At 57.1% G+C, this 16,346-nt stretch overlaps 2 protein-coding genes across 2 annotated transcripts in view; one reads left to right on the forward strand and one right to left on the reverse strand.

Annotated features, from left to right (window-relative positions):
* The window catches only part of DNAH1 (dynein axonemal heavy chain 1), a 74,092-nt gene extending 67,151 nt beyond the window's left edge, over positions 1-6,941 (forward strand). Inside the window, exons 65-79 of the mRNA XM_079795393.1 lie at positions 415-640; positions 793-988; positions 1,312-1,463; positions 1,892-2,088; positions 2,313-2,461; positions 2,677-2,831; positions 2,904-3,035; positions 3,404-3,574; positions 3,652-3,831; positions 3,902-4,078; positions 4,547-4,717; positions 4,878-5,008; positions 5,379-5,730; positions 6,028-6,262; positions 6,803-6,941. Of these exons, the coding sequence (XP_079651519.1) occupies positions 415-640; positions 793-988; positions 1,312-1,463; positions 1,892-2,088; positions 2,313-2,461; positions 2,677-2,831; positions 2,904-3,035; positions 3,404-3,574; positions 3,652-3,831; positions 3,902-4,078; positions 4,547-4,717; positions 4,878-5,008; positions 5,379-5,730; positions 6,028-6,262; positions 6,803-6,924 (2,746 nt within the window). The 3' untranslated portion in view covers positions 6,925-6,941. The remainder of the gene's footprint in view (positions 1-414; positions 641-792; positions 989-1,311; positions 1,464-1,891; positions 2,089-2,312; positions 2,462-2,676; positions 2,832-2,903; positions 3,036-3,403; positions 3,575-3,651; positions 3,832-3,901; positions 4,079-4,546; positions 4,718-4,877; positions 5,009-5,378; positions 5,731-6,027; positions 6,263-6,802) is intronic.
* Positions 6,942-7,537: 596 nt separating this feature from the next.
* On the reverse strand, positions 7,538-16,251 carry BAP1 (BRCA1 associated deubiquitinase 1). Its single transcript, XM_079795689.1, has 17 exons — positions 16,080-16,251; positions 15,951-15,980; positions 15,787-15,841; positions 14,700-14,832; positions 14,215-14,334; positions 13,687-13,748; positions 13,461-13,603; positions 13,119-13,197; positions 12,578-12,701; positions 12,147-12,294; positions 11,528-11,712; positions 10,912-11,045; positions 9,881-10,359; positions 9,602-9,762; positions 9,263-9,355; positions 9,065-9,137; positions 7,538-8,848 (listed from the first exon to the last, which is right to left on the reverse strand). The coding sequence occupies exons 1-17, from the start codon at positions 16,114-16,116 to the stop codon at positions 8,715-8,717; spliced, it is 2,190 nt and encodes a 729-aa protein (XP_079651815.1). The 5' UTR covers positions 16,117-16,251; the 3' UTR covers positions 7,538-8,714.
* Between the last annotated feature and the right edge of the window lie 95 nt (positions 16,252-16,346).

The raw sequence follows: 16,346 nt of genomic DNA on the forward strand, positions 1-16,346 counted from the left end.
CTGCCCGGGCTGCTGTGAGCCAGGCACTAGGGCCTTCATTGACCACCCACAGACCCCGAGGCATAGTGGCCACTGTGAACCTCCCCACAGAACAGCGGGTGGAAACGCCCTTAAGGCCTGGCCCTCCCAGTCACCTTCAGCCCCTTCCTGCTGAGAGGGAGTTTTTTCAGAGACCCCAGCAACTCACACATCCAACGCCTGGCCCCTGCTGGGTTCCAGGCTGCCACCCAAGGTCTCTGAGAACTGATCACTTTAAAAACAGGCTCGGCATTATATCTGCCGCCTGAGACAGGTTAGGCCTCCCAGGCTGACACCAGCAGGGACTCTGCTCTTGGAGCCCAGGAGCACAGATAGACAGGGGGCTGCCTTGGGGCCACCGGGTATTACAGACAGGGTGTTCCCCGCCCCTGGCAGTGGCCTAGAGGACCAGTTGCTAGGCCAGGTAGTGGCTGAGGAGCGGCCAGACCTGGAGGAAGCCAAGAACCAGCTGATTGTCAGTAATGCCAAGATGCGCCAGGAGCTGAAGGACATAGAAGACCAGATCCTGTACCGGCTCAGCTCCTCCGAGGGTAACCCGGTGGATGACATGGAGCTCATCAAGGTGCTGGAGGCTTCCAAAATGAAGGCTGCGGAGATCCAGGTCGGCCCCTGCCTGCCTCTCCCCACCCTGCCTGCCTCTCCCCACCCTGCCTGCCTCTCCCCACCCTGTCTGCCCCTGTCCCCACCCACCTCTACCTGCTGCTCTTCGCCAGCCTACCTGGGTCTGACCAGGCCCCTCCACTGCACCCCCAGGCCAAGGTCAGGATTGCAGAGCAGACAGAAAAGGACATTGACCTCACGCGCATGGAGTACATACCTGTGGCCGTCCGCACCCAGATCCTATTCTTCTGTGTGTCTGACCTGGCCAACGTGGACCCCATGTACCAGTACTCCCTCGAGTGGTTTCTCAGCATCTTCCTCTCAGGCATCGCCAACTCAGAGAGGGCAGGTAGCCCTGGCATACATGCACATGTGGACACAAACGCCAGGCTCCCACCCTGGCACAGATGGGACGCGTGAACACATTTTCACAGTGGGCACATACACAAACTCACACCCGTAGTCACTTGCACATGCTCTCATCTCAGACACACTCGACATACGAACACAGCCCCCTCCCTTCCCTCCTCGGAGCCCTTTTGCTGGGAACTCCAAATGCCCCCAGGGGAGGCACCGACTGCCCTGTGGCTCCTGGGAGACTGGCTGGGCTGGACCCCTGGCTCTCGCTTCCCTCCCTCTCCCCGTGTGCTGCATCACCTCTCTACCTTGCAGACAACCTGAAGAAGCGCATCGCCAACATCAATCGCTACCTGACCTACAGCCTCTACAGCAACGTCTGCCGCAGCCTTTTTGAGAAGCACAAGCTGATGTTCGCCTTCCTGCTGTGTGCCCGCATCATGATGAATGCAGACAAGATCAACCAGGTGCATGAGTAGAGAGGCAGCCGGGTGGGCCAGTGGGCCAGGACAGTCTGAGCAGTTGCCCTGTCGTAGGGCCTGGAGAACAGGGTGGAAGGAAAGGAAAGGCCAGGCATGGAGGCACAGCAGCAAGAGCAAAAGGGCAGAGGGGCAGAAGCACGGTTCCTTGCTTGAAACAGCCAGAGACCCTGGGTTAGTTGTGGCCCAAGAGTCCTGTGAGCAGGTCTCTCAGAGCCTTGAGTGTGCTGGTGGGCACAGAGGCAGGCCTGGGCCTCCCAGCTCATGTCCTCAGGAGCCCCAGGCATTTCGTGATGTGTTGGAAAGCACAGCCAAGTTAGTGAGAGTGACAGCCACCACTGCTCAACCCTCACTGTTACTGGGTGGGCTCATGGGTATACAGGGCCTGGCACTAGCCTCCCTCTGTCCCCTGCCAGAATGAGTGGCGCTACCTCCTGTCCGGGGGTTCCATCCAGGCCACAACTGAGAACCCTGCAGTGGACTGGCTGTCAGACCGGGCCTGGCGAGACATCCTGGCACTCTCTAACCTGCAAGCCTTCTCCTCCTTCGCCACTGACTTCGTGGAATACCTCTCAGAATTCCGGGCTATCTTCGACAGCCCTGAGCCCCACCGGTGAGCTGGGCCCCAAAGCATGGCAGGGTGGGCACATTGAGGGGGTGAGATCCCAGAGACAGGAGCAACCCAAGGTTGCCCTGCGGCTGTGGCCACATCTCTTCCACGCCCCTGGCCACATATCCCCAGACACCCCACTCTCCTCTGTCATGCAGCCAGCAGAGTCTCTGTGGCCAGTGCCCTCCCACAGGTCAGCATTCAGGGGGGCATGGGCATTATTGCAGGGAGCCATTGCCTGGCACCTGGGACAAGTACCTGGACCAGTTCCAGAAGCTGCTGGTCCTGCGCTGCCTGCGTGGAGACAAGGTTACGAACGCCATGCAGGACTTTGTGGCCGCCAACCTGGAGCCACGCTTCATTGAACCCCAGGCAAGTACCACTAGCTAACCCCCACCTGGGGTGCCAGGGGCCTGGCTGCACCTGGACAGGCCAGTTTGCAGCCTTGGCCAATCAGAACTCCTAGCCCTACCCCTCCAGGCCCCACTCATAAGGCCCCCTGGGAACTCTCTGGAAGCCCCAAGATTGCCCTCCGTTGCCAGGGTCCCTGTGCCTCCTTAGCCCCAGCATCTCTCCCTGCCCTGCAGACAGCCAACCTGTCAGTGGTGTTCAAAGACTCCAACTCCACCACGCCCCTCATCTTTGTGCTGTCGCCTGGCACTGACCCTGCTGCCGACTTATACAAGTTTGCTGAAGAGATGAAGTTCTCCAAGAAGCTCTCTGCCATCTCCCTGGGCCAGGGCCAGGTAGGGGTGGGACAAGGAGGGATGAGGGGCCAGGCCAGCTGGTCCCACCACTCAGCACTCCCGCCCCCACAGGGCCCTCTGGCAGAAGCCATGATGCGCAGCTCCATAGAGAGGGGCAAGTGGGTCTTCTTCCAGAACTGCCACCTGGCCCCAAGCTGGATGCCAGCCCTCGAGCGCCTCATTGAACACATCAATCCCGACAAGGTGCGCCAGCCTCCTCTGCTGAGGGAGTACTGAGTGTCTACCCAGGACTGTGAAGCTAAATGCGATGGTCCCACAAAACGCTCAGGCACACAGGGAATGCTTGGGAACCGACAAATGGAACATGCATTGATTGCATTAATCTTCCCAGTTCACATTACCAGTGGTGATGTGACTTGCTCAAGGCCACCCAGCACAAACCGGTGACCCTGGAACTTGCCAAAGCTCATATTCTTAACTCGTGGTCCATGCAGCCTGGCCTGGCCCACCCAGAGGATAGGGTGGCCCATGGTCCCTGGGTAGGAGGAAGCTTGGTATTGGGGAGGCCACCAGGTATGGGTCCTGATGCTCATGTGGAACATGGCCACCAGGTGCACCGGGACTTCCGCCTGTGGCTTACCAGCCTGCCCAGCAACAAGTTCCCAGTGTCCATCCTGCAGAATGGCTCCAAGATGACCATCGAGCCGCCGCGTGGTGTCAAGGCCAACCTGCTCAAGTCCTACAGCAGCCTCAGCGATGACTTTCTCAATTCCTGTCACAAGGTGAGGCACACTTTGCAATGCCCTGCTTACCTGCCCTGATCCTCTCCCCTCACGTCCCCGCCCCTCACCTCTCGCAGGCGATGGAGTTCAAGTCCCTGCTGCTGTCCCTGTGCCTGTTCCATGGCAATGCTCTGGAGCGCCGCAAGTTTGGGCCCCTGGGCTTCAACATCCCCTATGAGTTCACGGACGGGGACCTGCGCATCTGCATCAGCCAGCTCAAGATGTTCCTGGATGAGTATGAGAACATCCCCTACAAGGTGGGCTGGGGACAGGCTGGGGGCAGAGGGCCAGGTGCTCGTGGGGTCCTCTCACCCACCCACTGCATAGGTCCTCAAGTACACGGCAGGGGAAATCAACTATGGGGGCCGTGTCACGGACGACTGGGACCGCCGCTGTGTCATGAACATCCTGGAGGACTTCTACAACCCCGAAGTGCTCTCCCCCGAGCACAACTACAGCGCCTCAGGCATCTACCACCAGATCCAACCCACCTACGACCTCAACGTGAGCACAGCCTGGGTTCTGGGGTAGTGGACACCTGAGTGCTGGGTAAGAGGAGTTGTGGCCCCTGCCCTACACTAGCTCCTTCTCACTGACTGATCCACCCCACAAAGACAGTCACCAGTGTCTGGGGGCCCTCAGTGAGGCAGGGGCAACCCAACCCAGCCCACAGTCAGGGAGGCTCCCTGAGGACACGCTGCTTCAGCTAAGGGGCTGGTCAGGGGCTGGGTCAGGCACTCCCATTCGTGGGTCATCAGTAGAAAGGAGAGAGTGTAACAGGTTTGAGCAGCCAAATGAAGGAGCTGGGAGATGGATGACAGTGAGAAGGGGGCCACCCACATGATGCCTCAGGGGCCTTGGGGTCCCCAAAATAATAGGGTTACAACCAGGGTGATGGGGCGGGGGGGCTGTGTTCAGTTGGAGGGCCACCACAGGCTGGGGCTTCAGCTGTTGTGCCTTCCTATCCCCCAGGGCTACCTCTCCTATATCAAAGGCCTTCCCCTCAACGACATGCCTGAGATCTTTGGCCTGCATGACAACGCCAACATCACTTTTGCCCAAAATGAGACTTTCGCCCTGCTTGGTGCTATCGTACAGCTGCAACCCAAATCATCCTCTGTGGGCGGTCAGGGCAGAGAAGAGGTGGGTGACAGTGGGAAGGAAAGGGCCCAAGGGTTGGGCAGGGCTAATCTCCCACCCACCACCCTGCCTGCTCTCTTGTGGGATGGAACTCTGTGCATGTGGAATCCTACAAGGGTTGTGGGAGCCAGCCCTGACCCCCACTATCTCTTTGCCCCTACAGATAGTGGAAGATGTGGCCATGAACATTCTACTCCAGGTACCTGAGCCCATCAACTTGCAGTGGGTGATGACCACGTACCCCGTGCTGTATGAGGAGTCAATGAACACGGTGCTAATACAGGAAGTCATTCGGTAATCCCCCACCACCCCCAGCCCTGAGTCAGCAGACCACTGGGGCTGTAGAGAAATGACAGGAAGAGGTACTATGGGCCAAGTGCCATACCAAGTGCAATGAATCCATCCTCTAACTCAGCCACAGTTTTATTATCCCATTTTACAAATGAGAAGCCAAGACCCAAAAAGGTTAAGTGAACTAAGGTCACATATGTGCTAAGGATCAGAGCTGGGATTGGTACCCAGGCTACCCAACCAGCTCTATGCTGTAGCCTCTGTATTCAGCCATTGTTTTGGTGGGTTTTTTGTCTATGGCCCACAACTGGGGAGTGTAGATGCTACTAGAGGGCCCTGGCCCACTGCCTGCCTCCTTGCCACTGGCCCATAGGTACAACCGGCTGATGCAGGTGATCACACAGTCGCTGCGAGATCTGCTCAAGGCACTCAAGGGGCTGGTGGTGATGTCCTCGCAGCTGGAACTGATGGCTGCCAGCCTGTACAACAACACTGTGCCCGAGCTTTGGAATGCCAAGGCCTATCCATCACTCAAGCCACTGTCCTCATGGGTCATGGATCTGCTGCAGCGCCTTGACTTCCTACAGACCTGGATCAAAGAGGGCATCCCAGTTGTGTTCTGGATCAGTGGATTCTTCTTCCCCCAGGCTTTCCTGACAGGCACCCTGCAGAACTTTGCCCGCAAGTCTGTCATCTCCATCGACACCATCTCCTTCGATTTCAAGGTCTGGATACAGCTAGGGCCAGGTCAGGTGACAAGTTGGGGTACAGCCCAGACAGGAGGAGCCTAAGTGCTGGCTGACAGAGTCAGAGGACCCCTGAGCCGGGGTTGCGGGGAAAGGAGAGCCAGGCCAGGAGCCCAGGGAAATCACGAGGGGTGGGACATAGACTGCAGGTTACCAGCTAAAATGGTGGGTGTGATGGGCAGGTAGGCAAAACTCACGAGGGAGTTTGTGCCTTTGGACCCAAATTCTAATCCAGATTCTGGGTGTTGATATGTGTGGGGCATATATGTATTATAGGTATTGCGCCAATCAGTGTCAGAGCTCAAGGAAAAGCCAGAACAGGGGTGCTACATCCATGGACTGTTCCTGGAAGGTGCCCGCTGGGACCCCACAGACTTCCAGCTGGCAGAGTCTCGACCCAAGGAGCTATACACGGAGATGGCTGTTATCTGGCTCCTACCTGTGCCCAACCGCCAAGTTCAGGACCAGGCCTTCTACCTGTGCCCCATCTACAAGACGCTGACCCGTGCTGGTACGAGGCCCAGGGCAGGGAGCCTACACCACAGGTGGGGGCCTAGGCCTGGGCCAGCCCAGGCCAGTTAGGCTGATCCAGGTTAGCTGACCAAGATGGCCGAGGTTAGCCAGCAGTCCTCAGACCAACCAGGCAGGACATAGCCTGGCAGCAGCAGGCACGGTGGTATCCAGCAGCTGGCTCAGTCTATGGTGGCCCCTGAGGTCACCATCTTGTTGCCTCCCTTAGCAGATCCACTGTGGGTCCTGGGAGCCCTAGCCTGACAGTAGAGGTTCAGAGGGGGTAACTGAGGCCCGGAGAGGAGGATGGGCCTGGGCTGAGTCCAACAGGAAATGAGTGATGGCGTCAATTCTCCCATTACTGCCTGTCCTCATCAGTGCATTAACCCTGGACAGGCCTGAGCCTTGGCCAGACCATCACCAAGCAGGCTTGCCCTTAGGCCAGGATTCCTTCCTTGTCCCCAAATCTGCCAAGTCCATTGCCTTTACCCTGTCCCTAACTGTGGCAGACAACTTAACCCTCCCCCGTTGCCTGTTCCAGGAACACTATCAACCACAGGCCACTCCACCAACTACGTCATTGCTGTGGAGATCCCCTCCGACCAGCCTCAGCGACACTGGATAAAGCGTGGTGTGGCCCTCATCTGTGCCCTGGACTACTAGACTTGGATAAAAGGGTGGGAGCCATTAAAGTTGAGTTTTCTAAGTAGTCCAGCTGAGCCTTACCTGCTTACATCAGGCCCCTTCTGTAGGACTCACTACCAGGGAAACAGTGGGGATAAGGGGCTACAGCAGCCTCAAGAGAATGTGGTTAGCAAGGGGAAGAGGTGGCAGAGGTAGCAGCTTTGACCTGCTGGATCTGTCCAGGTGCAACGAGAGGGGACCCCTCCAGGATCTCAGAGCCCCTCCAGGGAGAGCACACCCAGCAGGACTAGAGGCAGCCCTGCTTCAGCCCAGAACCCCAGCCTCTCTCCAGGTTGCAAAGCTATCAGATCTGGTGAAAGCTTTGGCATGGCCTTCTCCTCCCAAAGTGCACCTTTAACACAACTCTTCACATTCCACAGCCCACCCGACGCCCCTCAGCTCAGGTCCTGAATTCCAGGCCTAGCATCCCAAAAATCTCTGCCCCAGAAAGCTGAATACCCAAGAATGCATATTTCTCACCTCTGGTCTTTGAGCCTCGGGCCCAGGCCTGGTTAGCTCCTCACTCCCACCTCCACCTAGACTACAAACCTCAAGCCAGCAACCACAGGAGGTTTTTTTTTGTTTGTTTTTTTTTAGGAGTTTTATTCACTCAATGATCCAATATTTACATGGGGTCGAGGGGTCAGGCTATGCTCAGTCAGAGACAACTGCCAGGGCTGCCAGCTGTTCCCACCCCTCCCCCAGATCACTATGTACAGATAAGGGGCCTCCTTGGATCTCGTTCAAAGCCATCTGGCAGAGGGTAAGGGGCTATATTTGGGGGCTGAGCTCCAGAGGAGTTCTGGGCCCGTTACCCCTTGGCATCAGGCCCTCCGGGAACATAGGGTTTCCAACTGGTTGTCTTGGTCCTGCAGTCCCCAACCTGAGTGCCTTGCAGAGGCTGAGGAAGCTGGTGTGGCAGGGAGAGCTGCGGGGTGCCAGTCTCCTGCAAGCAGCCCTGTCTCTGCTACCCTAGGAGGGGGATATGGTAATACTGAGGGGCTGGGCAGAGGCTCCTCTGAGCCCCAGGCTCCAGGACGGAGCCCGGGAGTCCAAGGCAGGCCCAGTGCCACAACACTGAAGGCAAAGAGCCCCAGAACCCTGCTGTGGACAGCAGACTTGACAAGCCCGACTATAGCCAGGAAGGGACCAAACCACCAAACAGCTCAAACACTTCTCTCTGCTCAGGCCATGGGACCCCAGCAGGTTGCTCCCCTCACCCCCGCTGGGACACCCCACTCCCAACCTAGCCCAGAAGCCAGGTCCCTGAGTTTGGAGCTCTCCCAGGAGGAATGAAGAGCAGACCTGGCTTCCTCACAAGAGACAACTGGCCGCTACAGCTAGAGCTGCAGGCCAAGCCACCCAGGCCCCACCAGGATGGCAACTGTTAGGAGAGAAAGCAGAGTCAGGAAGCCGGCTATGTCAACACAGTGGTGGCAAAACGGGCCAGAGCCCAGAAAAAATAGACGTCTCTGTAGGTAAAATATATATTCTGCTGCCCAGGCAGAAAGGCCAGGTCCTGCAGCCCACAGCCGGCTGTGGAGGAAGCTGCAGCACCTCGCTTTCCCAGCTCCAGCTGCTGCTTCCTGAGCGCTATGGGCTTAACCTACCCGAGTACAATGCAGGGAATCCTGGCCTGGCTTCCCTTTCCAGGGTCTGAGCTCTCTGGCTGGAACTATTCAGTAATACTGGGAAGGGGAGTGGGGCATGGAAGGGGCCCTGGTGAGGCCACAAGGCAAGAGCAGGCTGCAGAGTTGGGGCCAGCATCCTCATTGGCGCTTGGCCTTGTAGGGGCGTGAACGTTTCCGCCGGTCAGGCTTCCGCTGCTTGTGGAGCCGGCCAATGCTGACGCCTTGGCGCCGCCGCACCGAGATGTTCTGCTCCACCAGGTTGGCCAGCATCCCTACAGAGAGGCAGAGGCCCTTGAGCAAGTGGCTGGATGCCCAGCAGCCACCTGCTCAATAGGCCACAGACTCGGGCCAAGAGCAGAGGGTCTTAGGGACCTCTCTGAGACCCACCGTCTGCTCAATCCCCAGCAGAGGCCTGGCAGAGGGGGGACCTGAGGAACATGGCCCTCAGCAGGGTATGCCAGGTAAGATGCAATAATGAGTACCCCCACCTTCTTGAGCTAGCATGGAGATGAACGTGCAGATGAACTCGTCATAGTTGTGTGTCCTTCTCTGGTCGTCAATCTGTGGGAGAAAAGGATGAAGACACTGCAGCATCTCCCAGAGCTGCCACCAGCTGACCTCGAGAAGTTGCACCTCCAGGAAGACAGTCATGGACAGAGGACCAGGCAGCTGGAGAAATTACCCACCTTGAACTTCTTCCTCTTCTCCACTTCTTCCTTGAGGCAAGCCTCATAGTTTGCAATCTCAGCCTCCACACACTTCAGCAGTGCCAGCAGCTCCTGCCAAAACCCAGCATTGCACCCATGAGGGAGGCTGGCCAGCACCAAAGCCACACTACCAGGAAGCAGCTAGAGGCAAGAATAAGCAGCCAGAGTGCCTGGAGCTGACCGAGGCTTCTTCCACTGTCCAACCCAGATGGGCTTCACAGCCACCAACCTCCCCCCAAACTCCAATCAAGAACCGAGCCCTAGGCAGCAGCCCCAGGCCCTTCCCTCTGCCAGGGTTAGAAAACTGCAGGGGCTCACCTTGGGTGAGTACTTCTCCCCACTCAAGGGCTCCCCGGACCTGGCCAGCCCAGACTTCTCTCTGCCATCTGCAGCTTCCACCACCTCCTTCTCCTCTGGGCCGCTGGACCCCTGGCTGCCCTGGCTTGGTCTGCTGGAGGGCGAGGAACCCTTCCCACCCTCTGGGAAAAGAAGGCATGAGAAGACCCATCAGAGTGCAGGACACTTGGTGGTCACTTGGCTACCTCCCTCTTCCACCCTTGGTACACCAAGTGGCCAGTGAGTCAGCACGAGGCGCACCTGTCAGTGCCAGGGGACCCAGCACACCATCCTCAGCCAAGTGCAGCAGGCCTGTGCTGATGACAGGACCCAGGTCACGTACAGCACGATTGTAGCGTATACAGTCAACACGCAGCAGGCTGTCATCTTCTCCAAAAAGCACCTTGGAGATGTGGGAGGTGACAGGGCTGGAGGGCCGTGTGGGGTTGGCTGAGCGAATGGGTGAGCGCAGTGGTGAGTTGAAAGCGCTGCCAATCTCAGAGGCTGTGTCTGTGCTCTCGTTGCTGGGGGTGGGCGAGGGCTGCGAGTGCATGGGTACTGCCACAGCCGGACTCCCAGCGCCGCTGCTGGTCTTGATGGACAGGGGGATCGAGAGGTCTTTCTGGGACTCTTTGAGCTTCTCGGCCAAGACGTTGATAGTGTTGGGCTGCAGCACCGACAGCTGCCCTTCCCCGGAGCCACTCAATGGCCCTGGCTTTCCTGGCCCTTTTCGCTTGTACCTGTGGGGCCCAACGAGACATGAGCCAAGGGAGTGGGTCAGATGACCACACACCCAGCAATGCCTAGAACTGCCTGCACACAGCCTGGCATCCAGGGACTGATCCTGCAGCTCCTCATTCGTCCAGCAGCCTGACCCAGCCATGCCAAGCCTGGCACCCTAAGCTCTCACAGCTACAGCCAGGTATCCTCAAAGGACACCTTCTTTATTTCATCTGCTGGCCTTTTGCCAATGCCATGTCTTCCAGAAAAGCTACCCCTACCCCATCTCCTCCTCCCATTTCATCCAATTCTTCTTCCAAAACCTAACCAAAAGGCCACCTCCCAACAGAACATATTTTGATGTCTGGTTAAATGTGCTCAGCCCTCCCCGCATCCCTCCAAAAGCTTCTTGGGACCTGAAATCAGCCCCTTCATGCCAGCCTTCCTAGGGACCCTGTATTCAGCAGGTGCTCAGTGTTATCCATCTGCTGAAGGGCATTCTCAGATACACACTGAAATAGTCAAGATAGGATCTGCAGCACTCAGAGCCTCCAGCCTAGAGCTGAGCTGACCTGATGGCAGGGTTGGTGTTCTGCACATCGTCCTCCTCTTCATCCTCATAGTCATCCTCATCGTCCGAGTACTGCTGGGGTGGGCGAACTGGAACTCGGCTACGGCCCACACCTGCAGCCAGGTCTTCCTCCTCCTGAGGCAAAACCCAGGGCAGCCATGAGCAGGGGTCAGTCAGCCCAGGCTACGCATCGCGTTCACAGCCAGAGAGAAAGCCGGAATGGCTCTCAGGTCAAGTCCAGAACCCCTCCAGGTGTTCAGGGCCCAGCCTGGCTCTGGGAAAAGCTGCTGCCCACCCCACTACCTGCCTACACAGGCTTCGGAGAGTCTTGTGCCTTAATTTTGCAGCAGAATCCCTGAAACGTGCCTTGATTTTGCAGCAGAATCCAACCCACAGAACTGTACCAAGGAACATGACCCAAACATTTAGCCCCATAGCTGTGTGGCTGGACTCAGTCAGCGGAGCTCTCTCTGCCTAAGCCCCTGCCATTTCTCTGTCTCCTAAGCCCCTGCCTTTGTGGGTGCTTCTGAGTATCAGACAGAGGAACCAGGCCCGGGTGGGGGCTGAACAACAAAGAACCACCTGAGGACACTCCCGTGGCAGCATTCCCAGCTCACCTGCATGGGGGACTTGGCATAGTTGTGATTGTCCAGAAAAGCTGGCAGCCGCTGGACAATGGGAGTGGGGTTGGGGGGAACACCATTGAGGCTGCTCCCTGAAGGTTTCACCACCAGCTTGGGTTTGCTGGGAGGGCTGTGGGTCAGGGCTTGTGGGCATGAACCAGCCACCTCCTCCACACCGTCTGAGAGAAGCACAGGCAGGACCTTCAGCCAGATCCTCAAAAAAAGCTGTCCCCAGCCCGCTGTCTCCCCAGTCCTGTGACAGCTGAGCCAGCTGGTTAGATGGAAGTCAGTCATGGGCCCACAGCAAGACAAGAGAAGAACAAGATGGAAAAAGAAAGGGAGGCAGAAAGAAAAAAAGCCTTGAAGAAAACCAGAAAGGGAATATGCATTACAGAAAAGGCGCAGGGGCCTGTGGTAATGGCAGCCCTTTACAGATGCCTTTCTTTAGGGAAAATTGCTCTCCCTCCATGTTTGGACGGGAGAGGGATGCAAGCACTGGGCTTCAGGCCTTGCGTAGCAGCCTCTGAATCACTGCCCAAGTGCCTTCAGTCTTCCAGGTCAAGCTATGAGGGGTCACTCTGAGGCCCATGAGAAGCCCTAAGATCCCTAGTACCTGTGTGGGTGCCCTCAGAGGACACTGGGCCCCTGCTCGCCTCCAGAGCCACGGGGGACTTGCCACTGGCTGGTTTGGACTCCTCAGGCAGCTGTGACTCTTGAGACTTGTGGGTCTGAATCAGCTCAGGCTGTGTTACCCTGATCACCTAAAAAGAGAAGCCAAGGCTGAGGAGAGAAGGCAGCCCCAGCCTCTACCTTGGACAGCTAAGGGCCTTGGCTCTCCCCACTCCCTCACAGAAAAACACAACAGTCAAACCCAAACCTCCTTCTAGAAACTACTTTCCCTCACCACCCCTTTCCCGGAAAGGGCTCAAAGGAGGAGTGGTCAGTTGAAGTCCAGATCCATGATGATTTGGGAATCATAGACAAATGCCCCAGTGAGGGGAAGGAGAAAATGGCTGGACAGGGACCGGGCAGGAGAGTACCCACCTGCTGCAGGGCCTCCAGTATGATCTGACGGTTCACCTTGAGGACATGCAGCCTGGCCTCATACTTGATCCTGCGGTCGGGCACCACCGCCATCAGGTTGAAGCGGATGTCGTGGTAGGGCTCCCTGCAGTCACAGCTGCAGCTGTGAGAGCAGCTCCCACCCCGGCCCCGCCATCAGGTTGAGGCAGATATCCTGGCAGGGCTCCCTGAAGTCACCCTGCAGCCATAGGTATAGGCCCCACCCCAACAGGCAGGCAGCCGCTGACCACGTATACCGGGCACGGGAGCTGGTGCCTTCCAACAAGCGGTGTGAGGGGCCTGGCAGGAAGTGAGCCAGCATACCTGGGCCACCTAGGGCTCCACCAAGCCCTGCCCCTTCCCAAAGCAGGCCACAGAGCAATGATTTGGGAGCCCAAGATTCAAGCCTGATCCTGCCAGATTCACCATGGCACAGGTCACCTTCTCTGCCTTGGTTCCCTTTTCTGTGCCCATCGCAATGGGGGCACAGCTCCAGAGGGTAGGGCAGGCACAGGACCCTTACCCTGCAGTGGCGAGGCCAATACGCTCCATGATGACCCGCCGGGCCTTGTCTGTCCACTCCTCATCCTCACCCCAGGGCCCTAAGGAACACCAAGACAAGGAGTCAGCAGGTGGGAAGCCCTGAGTTTGGGCAAGCCAAGAATGGGAGGGAGGATGGAGAGTAGTTGAGTCAGGGAGTCAGGGGCTAATAAGGCAATGCACTGCAGGGTGCCATACGGCCAAAGCCAGATGAGCTGAATACCCACCCCCCACCGCTGAGTTCCAAGCACCTGAGGACCCTAGACCCCAGCTCCTTAAGAATTAAGCAGAGAAACCCAAAGGGCCCCCAGCTCAGAGTGCTTACCATGGTCAATGGGATAGACCTTGAGCCCATCCAGTTCAAAAAGCCGGCCTGTGATAGGCACATAGCTGACAAAGTGGAATGCCTCCATGGTCCGCACTGCACTAAGGCCATTCTGCTTCTCAGGGAGGTGGCGTGGCTCGGGCCTGGAGAAGGACACAGTCAGGGCCCCGAATAAGACAGCCCTTCCTTACCCCCACCCCCAACAGCTCCCACAGCTCCCACACACCTGGCATGGCTATTATGTGCCTTGGCCAACTCCGGGGCATTGCCAATCGCATATCCTTTGCTCTAGAGGGAAGAAAATGAGACCACATCAGAACAACTTCTCAGCTGAGCCTCTGGGTGGGAACTGAGCTTAGAAGAGCAGGCCTGGAGGTGTTCCAGGAACCTGAAGCACAGGTGGACTCTCCTAAAGGGCAGAAGAGAGCTCTGGAGCCCGCAGTAGATGGGCTCTAATGGCCTTGCACAGTAATAAGCGGACACTGGGAGCAACGTGGCCTCCAAAATGCCGACAAAGTCCTAAAATGGTGTCACTTAAGCAAATGTTCCTTCCTTCCCTAGGTTTGTCTCCTTTCCTGACAATTGGGCCTAAAACCAACTGCCTTTCACAATTCACTTAAGAGTCAAATGTGTAAATGAGCATGTGAAAAGTAAAAAGCCTCACAGTGCCAAATGTCATGTAGTGGCATCACCAGTGGCCCTGGTCAGATGTGTGCCACCAGCTGTGAGCCAGGATTAAGGCACTGTGGCATACCTCAGGGCTGAAGCCTTTGGTGAAGTCCTTCATACGACTCAGGGTGGGCCCCAGGTCCACATTGCTGCAGTTCAGGAGCACGCTCAGCAGGGCATGAGTGGCACAAGAGTTGGGGATCAGCTGTGAAACCAAGAACAGTCACCCATGCACAACATCCCTCAACCGAAGCCCACATTCATCAGGAATGGGAACCCAGAGAGGGACAGTCATATCTGGACAGCAACCCTCATCTTTGCCCAAAGTTTGTTCACTTAACTAAATACCCATCAGATGTCTGGGGACATGGAAAGTAGAGTCAGACCCCACACTGCTCTAAAGAGTCTCCCTTTTTTAATAAGAGCTCAGTTCCTTCTGCCAAGGGACTTCCATAACCACCACCCTCAGTATCTGCCTATCTCTTCCTCCTGCCTTTTCCCACTCCCACTTCCCAAGCAAAGAAAATAGCAGCATCCCACCCTCCAGACAGAACACAGAGCCCAGCACACCTGGTGGGCAAAAAACATATTATTCACAATATCGTCATCAATCACAGATGTATCATCCACCAAGGTAGAGACCTTGCGACGGGATCGGCGCTCTTCGATCCATTTGAACAGGAAAATGAATCCATACACGGGGCTGGGGAAAGTAAGGAGCAGAGCTAAACCAGCCAAGTTGGGGAAGGAAACCAGTACCCCCTTTGCCTCTCCCCCTATTCCCCTGCACTGTGTTACCACTCAGGTGCCCCTCCTGTAACCCCATCTCTCTCCTGGTTTCTTCCCAACACTGCCCAAAGTGGCCCTGAGCCCTCACACCCCAGAAGCCCGCCACAGGCAGGCTAAGCATCGGCTTCTGGCTGTGGTTCTCCAGGAGTCCACCAGTGTCCTCATGAAGTTTATGGTTCTGGGATAAGAGAAGAAAAGCTGGAACCAATGGCCCAGGACAGGGTAGGAGCAGAAGTTAAGGTGAGAACAAAAACTCTGATGAGGAACTGAAACACTAATTCTCACTTGTGAACCCCAAGGCCTGAGCCCCAATGCAGACAAGGAAGAAAATGAACACCCATATGAGCCCCTCCTTTGGGAAATAAAAGCAGACTTCTCAATTCAGTCATCATAGCGGTTCCTCCACCTCTATTTGCAGGATCACCAAAACAAGGCCCTGAGGTTGGTCACCCAGGAGGGCCTTGTAGGTGCCAACCGATCTATACAAGACCCTCGTGTGGAGATTAAAGGCACTGACACACGGGCACTTGAAGCAGTAATTAATAATTACAGCTGCTCAAAAGGCAGGTGTGATCTGGGTCTAGAGAAGGGCCTGGCTTCCTGCTCCAGACCAGAAAAAGCAGCTGAACTATATTCCAAAGGATGGTTAGAATTTTTACCGATCGGGGGAGGTGCTACTACATAAAGGGAAGTGATGCGGGGAGACTGGGAGAAAACAAAAATACCAGTTTGATCAGGAGAGCACCCAAAGAGGAGGGATGCTTCCTTATGTTAGATTTCACAACTTGGGGTTCCTGATACTACCCCCCTTGAGGGACACCTCTAGGCCTCGAGGTGTGAAAGGCGGTCCTGCCGCCAAGCCACTCACCCCTGGCACTTGCTCTGAAGGTCATAGATCTCCTCCACTTGCACCCCTTTGACACCTGCGATCAGGGAAGAAAATAAGTCGGGAAGGGCAGCTCCGGGCCCTGCAGCGAGGGCGGGAAAGCGAGTCCCCACAGCCGGGGTCCGGCGGGTAGGAGAGGCTCTTACCGAAATCTTCCACCAGGAGGGTGAAGAGGCCTGGTGGGGCGACAAGAGGAGCGGATGATGGTCAGGCAGGCGCCTCTCGGGGGGGCCCCCCAAGCTCCCCAACCCCCGGCCAGCCGGCCCCCTCCTCACCAGGGTCGCTCTCCAGCTCCAGCCAGCCCTTATTCATCTTCCCGCGGGGCGGCCCCTCAGCGCCATGTCCAGGCCCTCCCGACCCACCGCCGCCCCGCCGGGAGCCCCCGACGCCCCCGGGGCCCCTAGCCCCACACACAGACAACGGGTCCCGTCGCGTCACTTGCTCGCGCCAGCTGGATACGTCACCACAGGGCGACCGTCTCCCCCAGGCTTCTGGGCGTGTCTTCCGCTGGTTAGACTGACGCTGGAGCTCTAGCGCGGGGC

Source organism: Cnephaeus nilssonii, assembly GCF_951640355.1.
Source record: "Cnephaeus nilssonii genome assembly, chromosome: 17".
NCBI lineage: Eukaryota > Metazoa > Chordata > Mammalia > Chiroptera > Vespertilionidae > Cnephaeus > Cnephaeus nilssonii.

Bases quoted from the DNA above. Each gene is read 5' to 3' on its own strand.
- BAP1 (XM_079795689.1), bottom strand. From the start codon at position 16,116: ATGAATAAGGGCTGGCTGGAGCTGGAGAGCGACCCTG. The intron at 15,842-15,950 runs GTAAGAGCCTCT...CCCTGATCGCAG, and splicing joins CCTCCTGGTGGAAGATTTCG to GTGTCAAAGGGGTGCAAGTG. The intron at 13,749-14,214 runs GTATGCCACAGT...TCTTCCCTCTAG, and splicing joins CCAAAGGCTTCAGCCCTGAG to AGCAAAGGATATGCGATTGG.